This window comes from Carcharhinus amblyrhynchos, chromosome 12 (assembly GCF_965287045.1).
Source record: "Carcharhinus amblyrhynchos chromosome 12, sCarAmb.v2.hapA, whole genome shotgun sequence".
In the NCBI taxonomy this organism is placed as follows: Eukaryota; Metazoa; Chordata; class Chondrichthyes; order Carcharhiniformes; family Carcharhinidae; genus Carcharhinus; species Carcharhinus amblyrhynchos.
This window is the reverse complement of record NC_137335.1, coordinates 14,236,881-14,245,706: the sequence shown is the minus strand read 5'-3', so window position 1 is coordinate 14,245,706 and position 8,826 is coordinate 14,236,881. Positions and strand designations below refer to the sequence as shown.

Sequence of the window (8,826 nt, the reverse complement as noted above, 5' to 3'; positions counted from 1 at the left end):
CCAATCAGCATGAGGCGGAGCCGAGGCGCCAAAGCGGCGGAGAGGCTCCCGGGCCTGAAGCCGGAGCCTGAGGCCTGAGGCCCGAGCCCGAGCCCCGGGGCCGCCAGCGGGCCTGCCTGCCTGCCTGCCTGCCGGACTGACTCCCCACTTCTCAGCGCGGTGTGAGCGAGCGGCCGTCATGCAGTAAGTTCCCCCTCCCCTCGGACCCAGGGAGGAGGAGGAGGAGGAGGAGGAGCGGCGGGCAGGCCCGAGGCTCCGGGCCCACAGCAGCTTCACATCAACCCGGGGGGTGTTGAGGGGGAACGGACGCACACCGGGGAGCCTCCCCCCGCCAAATACACACATCCAGGAACTCAATCGCTCCCCGGGGTATTACCCCAATTGGGTACCCCCTCCCCCCACACTGGGTACCCCCAATACGAGGTATCCCCCAGACTGGGTACCTCTGCACGCACTGGGTCCGCCTCCCCACATACTGGGTACCCCCCCCCCCCACAAACACACTGGGTATTTCCCCCCCCACACACACACAGGGTATCCTGCACCCCACCCCCACCCCCCCCCCCCCCATACACACATACTGGGTATTCCCTCCTCCTCTCCACACTCTGGGTACCCTCCCTCTTTCTCCCCCCTCCAAACTGGGTTACCCTCCCCCACCAAACTGGGTACCCCCCTCTCCAACATCCCCCCCCCGCCCCCGCACCTCCTTTCCCTTCTCCTCCAGGTACCCCTTTCTCCCCCACCCCACCTCCTGGGTTCCCCTTCTTCTCCCCCCTCCCCCTCAACCCAAGTAATGCAACCTCTGCCCAACCCCTGACCTGGATAACGCAACCCCCTTTGAACCCATATAATGAAGGTTTTAGCTGATGTGAATAGGGTGCAGTGGAGCTTTATTGCCTCTCTGCCACATTAGGCATTGAAGGGTTAAACCTTGATCTCTGCCATGGTGGATGCCTGATGGGTGGAGCCGAGGGCCGTACCAAGGTGAATGGTCACAGTGTGGGAGAATGATAGTTTCATTGGGAACTAAGGTCTCAAACAGAAAGGCTGCAGTTCAGGTGATGGATAACTGTAGAAATGTTACATAGAAAAACAGAAGCAGGAGGAGACCATTGGCCCTTTGAGCCTGCTCCGCCATTCATCATGACCATGGCTGATTGTCCAACTCAATAGCCTTATCCAGCTTTCTCCCCATAACCTTTGATCCTGTTTGCCCCAAGTGCTATATCTAGCCATCTCTTGAATACTTTCAATGTTTGGCATCAATGATTTCCTGTCGTAATTAATTCCACAGGCTTGCCACTCTGGCTGAAGAAATGTCTCCTCATCTCCATTCTAAAAGATCAGGGGTCATAGTTTGAGGTCATAATCCTCAAACTATGACCCCTGATTTTGGACAGTCCCATTGGGAACATCCTCCCTGCATCTACTCTGTCTAGATCTGTTAGAATTTTGTAAGTATCTGAGATTCCCCCCTCATTCATCCAAACTTCAGTGAAAACAATCCTAACCTAGCCAATCTCTCTTCATACATCAGTCCTGCCATCCCCAGAATCAGCCTGGTAAATGTATTTATAACCCAATAGCCTTGCAAGTATGACAGTGTATACTGCCCTTCATGTTGATTTTTTTTTGTGTCCTGTTCACAATTAGACCATGAAGCGAGTGCGTACAGAACAGATTCAGACTGCAGTGGCTCACTACCTCCGAAGAAGACAATATGTAGACTCCGACGGGGCCATGAAGCAAGGACCCAAGTTTTCGCAGACCGCGGAGGAAATGGCAACTAACTTAACAGGTATATAAAAGACCAATTCCAGGAATGATGTGAATCATTGTAGCTTACTTTGCGGACTAGGTAACAGTATCACACAGAATTAAGCTCCTTGTTATGCTTATGGGTGATGTGAAGTAAATAGAATAGGGAAAGACCTGTGTGGAGCATGGACTGAATGGGTGGATTGAATAACCTAAGCCTCTGCTGTGAACTCTGCGTGATGTTATGGGGAGGCGCTGGCCTAGCGGTATTATCACTAGACTGTTAACCCAGAACCTCAACTAATATTTTGGGGACTCGGGTTCAAATCCCACCACGACAGATGGTGGAATTTGAACTCAACAAAAAAAATCTGAAACTAAGAATTCACTGAAGCAATGTTGATGAAACCATTGTTGATTGTTGGAAAAACCCGTCTGGTTCACTAATGTCCCTTTAGATAAGGAAATCTTCCTTCCTTCCCTGGTCTGGCCTACATGTGACTCCAGAGCCATAGCATTGTGGTTGACACTCAACTCGGGCAACTAGGGATGGTCAATAAATGCTGGCCAGCCAGCGATGCCCGTGTCCCAGGAACAAATAAAAAAAGATTTTCCTTTGCCATGATCCTTAACCTGTTCTTGGCCATGAGACCCATTTCTTGCTCTTTCAAACTTATTCCCATTAAACTGTTGCCCACACAATGGCCCTTTTTGTTTTCCAGTTAGTTTCTTTTTGTGATACGTACGCCTTGTTGGCAAGGCCAGAATTTGTTGCCTTTTTTAATTGCCCTTGAACTGAATAGCTTGCTGGGTCATTTCAGAGGGCGATTAAGAGTTCACCACGTTATTGGGGTCAGGAGTCGCATGTAGGTCAGACCGGATAAAGATGGCAGATTCCCTTAGTGAACCAAATGGACTTCCACAACAATTGATGATAGTTGTCATGATCACCAGTAATGAACCTAGCTTTATAATTCCAGATTTATTAATTGAATTTAAATTCCACCAGCTCCTGTGGTGGGATTTGAACCGTCCTCAGAGCATTAGCCTGATGTTCTGCCTTACCAGTCCAGTGACATTACTGCTGCACCATGTCTCACAGGTGATAATATATGGTGTTCTCTTTTATTTGGTTCTTTGTTCCTCTCCTCCAAATCTGCCATCGTGGCCACATTCCGCAAAAAATTCCAACTTCTTTGCCCTTGGAATACCTCCCCCACCCCCATTGTTGCTTCTGGTATCCACCAGGGATCAATGAATATGTCCTTCGTTCCCTCCTATTTTTGATCTACACGCTGCGCACTGGCAAATCTGAAAGAACTGTGGCATTTTCCACATGTGTTGACAATACCCACCTTTGCTCCAGCTCTGAAATTGCCCCCCTTCACTGTCTCCGATTGTCAGAATGCTTGTCTGGCAGGTGCTGATGATCAAAAGTTGCCCCTCAACAAAACATTGGGATGACCAAAGTAATTCAAACGTCTTCACCCTGCCTCTGTCCCTCTCCTTGGCAACTGTTTGAGACTGAAGCAATTTGTGCACAACCTTGGTGCCACATTTGATCCAAGGACAAGTTTCTAATCACGTTTCTGCACCAATTACTAAGACGTCCTACTTCCATCTCCGTGTCAGCTCATCTGCTGCAGCAACCCGCAATCATGTCCCAGTCTATATTAGAATCAATGTGCAGCAGGAAGCCATTTGACGCATTGAACCTGCACCGACAACAATCCCACCCAGCTCCCATCCCCGTAACTCCACGTATTTACTCTCCTAATCTCCCTGACTTTTAAGGGGCAATTTGTTATGGCCAATCATCCTAATGTGCATGTCTTTGGAGTGTGGGAGGAAACCGGAGCACTTGGAGAAAACCCAGGCAGTCATGGGAAAAATGTGCAAACTCCACACAGACAATCACCCGAGGCTGGAAATTAAACCCTGGTCCCTGGAGCTGAGGCAGCTGTGCTAACCAATGTGCCACTATGCTGCCCTGCACCTTCTCCTTTCCTTTTTCCCTAAGTACTCGATGAACAGTATGCTTTGTCTATAGAGTGCGCAAGAAACAACACTCATCAATGTATCCCATTACATGTGACAATAATAAATCAAATCAATCATGATTCTTCCAGTGCACTACTAGCTGACTGTGCATATTCTACCTCCCATTACATGAGCTTATACAAAGCTCTGCTGTCTATATTCAAACTTACACCATATCCCATTTTTCCAATAGCTTGTGCTCACTAATCTCCGTTGACTCCTGATTAAACAAGTCCTTAATTTTAAAATTTTCCTCCTTGTTTTCGGATCCCTCTGTGGCTTTGCCACACCCTATCTACGCATCCCCTCCAGCTCGATAACCTTCTGCGATCTCTGCACTCGTCCAGTTCTGGCCTCCTGAGCAAGCTGATTTTGATTAACTCCCCTTTTTGTAGCCGTGTCTTCAGCTGCCAAGACCTTAAAGCTGTGAAATTGTCCTCCAAGACCTCCCTGACTATCTTCTGCTCTTTCCCTCTTAAAATTCTGTGACTTTGACTGAGCTTTTGGCCATTTGCCCTAATATCTGGTTCAGTGTTGAATTTTGTTTGCTAACTCTCTGGTGGATCGTTTTACTACATTAGTGGTATTGTATAAATAAAACTTGGTGCTATATTTATAATCACCCCAGTTCCTTCCACATTCACTCCATCATTGATGGCGTGCATAAAAAGAGATTGGAACCAGTTTTATGGCTTAAAGTTTCAGTTAGGAATGTCATGACGGGTTTTATGCGAATTCTTGTTTGGATTCTGGCAGAACAACTCCTTGTGGTCATAGAACCCTACGGTGCATATGGAGGCCATTCAGCCCATCAAGTATGTGCTGGTTCTCTGACAGAGTATCTTGCCCAGGCCCTCCAACCTGCCCCATCCTTGTAACCCCACACATTTATCATGGCTAATCTGTCTAACCTTACACATCTTGGGACACCACTGTGTAATGTAGCATGGCCAGTCCATTTAACCGGTATATCATGGGAGAAAACCCACGCAGATACGAGGAGAATGTGCAAACTCCACTCAGACAGTGACCCAAGGCCAGAATTGAACCTAGATCCCTGGCGCTGTGAGGCAGCAGCGCTAACCACTGTGCAGTCTTACCAAGTTGCAGTCCTCTTACCTTAGCAGTAGAATGGTAGCTACTTAATCACTTTTTCTTCAGAATTGGGGCTAAGCAGCTGTATAGAAGCAGCTATAGTGAGTGTTAGTTCACAAAGGTGTAATGGCTAAAAACAAAATAAGTGGGATGAGGAGTTTTTTGAAATGTTAATTAACTCGTGATATGCAATTTGGGATAATTATCCACACAGTTGTAATTGGGCAATCAGAACTCCTAGAGGAATGAGCATGATAATTCTTAATTTTTAAAATACTGAATTTGGTGTAATGTTTCTACTTAAAAGGGCATGATTTATATTGGAAGCTGGGGTTGATTGTAAAAAGATCTATAGTCCTAAAGTAATTGAGCAAATGAGTTGATGTTAGCGCCAAGAGATGCCAGATAATATAAACTGCAATAAGATAAAAGCAAAATACTGTACATTGCGAAGTGGTGTTACTTTGAGTCCTGTGATTATCCGTACACGCAGAAAGAAGAGTCACAACACCAGCTTAAAGTCCAACAGGTTTATTTGTAGCAAATGCCACAAGCGTTCGGGACAGGTCAGTGCCGGCATCTCCATGTCATTATCCGTACATAATACACACCATTGTAAACTGAGGAAGTGGACTCAACCCACTGGGCTATATAAGCAAGGATTTATTGCAGACAAAGGTTTTAATAGACTTGAATGAGATAATATGTGAAAGTGCACCTTGCGTTTGAGCTGTAGCTTGCCTGTCTCTGTTGGAGATAGTTTCAATCTATCCCATTTTTGTGGATTATCATTGAACCATGAAATCCCTACAGTGCACAAGGAGGCTATTTGGCCCATCCAGTCTGTACCCACTCTCTAATAGAATATTTTACCCAGACCCTATCTCCATACCTCCACATATTTATCCCACTAATTCCCCATACCTATACACTGTGGGGCATTTAAGGGACAATCTGCCTAATCTGCACATGTTTGGAATATGGGAGGAAACTGGAGAGACTGAGTAAACTGGGGCTGTACTCATTAGAATTCAGAAGAATGAGGGGAAATCTTATAGAAACAAAAGATTATGAAGGGAATAGATCAGATAGAAGCAGAGAAGTTGTTTCCACTGGTGGGTGAAACTAGAACTATGGGGTGTAGCCTCAAAATAAAGGGAGCAGATTTAGGACTGAGTTGAGGAGGAACTTTTTCACTCAAAGGGTTGTGGATATGTGGAATTCCCTGCCTAGTGAAGCAGTTGAGGCTACCTTATTGAATGCTTTTAAGGCTAGGATAGATAAATTTTCGAACAATAAAGGAACTAAAGGTTGTGGTGAGCAGGCGGGTAAATGGAACTGAATCCATGAGAAGATCAGCCTTGATCTTTATTGAATGGCAGAGTAGGCTCGAGGGGTCAGATGGCCTACTCCTGCTCTTAGTTCTTATGAAACCCACGCAGACACTGGGTGAATGTGCAAACTCAGCATAGTCACCCAAGGCCAGAATCAAACCTGGGCCCCTGGTGCTGAGGCAGCAGTACTAACCATTGTGCCACCCATTGGAAGTCTCTTTGCCACCCTCACCCATGTCCCGTGTTATGAGCATAAGTCACAGTAAGATGTACGCAGGTGCTAAAAATGGCCGTGGGGTAGCACTAAATAGAAAGTAGCAAAAAAAGGATTTTGGTACATTTTGACGAGATGTATAAGTTGTTTCTCTGTATGGCCCCCAGTAGAGTGTTATGGCCTAGTGATTATGGTACTGGACTAGCAACCCATAAGTCACGAGTCCAAATTGTGCCACAGCGATTTAATTCTGTTAATCTGGTAATTTGTGCACCTAATGCAGCAAATGATCAGGGTGGCCTAATGTTCTTTGGGGAAGTGGTTGAATCTTAATGGAGAAGTTTGGATGGGTAATACAGCTTTGCGTTTGTCTTCCTTATTCCAGGAACAAATGATTAATGGTACTGGACTCGCAACCCACAGGCATAAGCTTCAAGTTGTATTATGACATTTTTAAATGCTCTTGGGCAAGTGGAATGTTAGACCATGGCAAGTAAGATGTCAGGTTGCTCAAATATGTCCAAGGAACATTCAGCTGCTTTCAGTATTGCACTGTATGCGTTCTATTCTGCTATATCTCCATATTGAGGGGCAGCTGGGCAGAAAGAGGTGTGTGTAGTCAGTGCCAGGTTCTTCAGCTTTCAGTCCAGAACCAGGAAGGGTGGGATGAGGTGGGGATTAGCAAGAATCCGTGCAAATAATAAACTTTTGAAAATGCTGCCTCAACTATCTGCTGGTGTTCTGAGGCCATTTCTATCATGGGCAGACTGAAACTGCAGAACTCTTCTCAATCCAGCCACCAGTTTACACAGTCTGTGGAAAACCAGTTGAATAAAGGGGTATCATATATCAACCGGAGTGTAATATAATAGTGACGTGTGCATGTGTGAGATTTGTATATTAAATATTTTATTTGCATATATATGCACTAGCATGCTATTTGTGGCAAAATATTTCCTGTCGATGATGATTGGAAAAATTGCAACTTTGGGCTGTAAGAAATTGTCTTTGCCACTCCTTAATCAAACTGGCTCCAGTTAATTGCAATGTCATCTGTGTACCAGCTGAATTGGTCTTGTCCCTTTTATAAATGGCCCCAGCTTATCAGTTTGTTTATTTAAAACAATTCATCCAAATACAAATCAGAAATACACTATAATTTTCACAATAATGAATTGCAAACCAGAATACATTACAGTTTCACAATAATAAATTGTAGAACGACAAACCAATATAACACAATTTCAGCAGTGAATATGCCATCCTTAATACAACAACACAATAACAATAGCAAATATGCCTTATTTTGTACAGTAGCAATCAACTCTCATTCTAAATAAGAATGGAGTCCATTGTAAATCATTAACTGTCTGGGTTTTGCCTCTGAGAACTAAGACATTTCCATGGCTAAGCCTTCCAGGGTTACAAACAGAAACATGATGATAAAGCAAATGATCTCAGCTTGTCAATGCATCTATTTTCAAATGGGAAATTTGCCATGTTTGTCTTTACCATATGTGCCAAGTCCTTGATGCTGATCGCATCCATTTTATATTTTCAAAAACAGTTCAGGCAGAATCTGGTTCTCCCAATGTGGTGTCTGCAGCACCTTGTCAAGCGGATCCTAATCAATATGAAATACAGTTTGCACGCCTGAAAACCTTCCTCTTCGGTAAGTTTGGACAGAAGCAGGCACATGTTTAAAGTGTTTTTAAAGTTTATTTATTAGTATCACAAATAAGCTTATATTAAGACCACAGTGAAGTTACTGTGAAAATCTCCTCATCGCTACACTTCGGCACCTGTTTGGGTGTGTGTAGTTTGTGTAAAGTTGTCCATGCACAGAGTTAGTTTGTCTTGCTCTCTGCTTGGTACCCTTTCTGAAATGAATAGATCACATTAAAAAGCTACAATATGTGCATGTGTTGGACAAACTTTTACATGAAAGATAGTATTATTTGAAGTTAGTCCTTTTGTCTTCAAGATTAGTCAAATAGCTACTGGGCAATGCTTGAATCAAAAGGAAGGTATTGAACAGGTACCACTGACTTAATGGTGCTGTAATGTTTGAATCTTACAACCCAAGTTCAGAACACGGGCTTGGGAGATATTGATAATTTAGTAATCCAGGGGCCTGGATTCATGATCCAGAGACAATTGAAATCCCACCACTCCAATTGGGAAATTCAATTCGTTAAATAACTCTGGAATAAATGGTAGCATCATTAATGGATGACCTTAAAACTACCAGATCATTGTAAGTGTCCTTAAAATCATAGAATCTCTACAGGATAGAAGGAGGCTATTCGGTCCATCAAATTTGTACTGACCACAATGACACCCAGGCCCTATTCTCATACACCATGTGGAGATGCAGGTGTT

General features: G+C 44.5%; 1 protein-coding gene across 4 annotated transcripts in view; it reads left to right on the top strand.

The window, feature by feature from the left end:
- Positions 1-22: 22 nt before the first annotated feature.
- The window catches only part of taf5l (TAF5-like RNA polymerase II, p300/CBP-associated factor (PCAF)-associated factor), a 28,228-nt gene continuing 19,424 nt past the window's right edge, over positions 23-8,826 (top strand). For all 4 annotated transcript variants that reach the window (XM_080200080.1, XM_080200078.1, XM_080200081.1 and 1 more), the window contains exons 1-3: positions 23-183; positions 1,657-1,801; positions 8,012-8,116. In XM_080200080.1, coding sequence (XP_080056206.1) covers positions 1,660-1,801; positions 8,012-8,116 — 247 coding nt within the window. In that variant the 5' untranslated portion in view covers positions 23-183; positions 1,657-1,659. The remainder of the gene's footprint in view (positions 184-1,656; positions 1,802-8,011; positions 8,117-8,826) is intronic.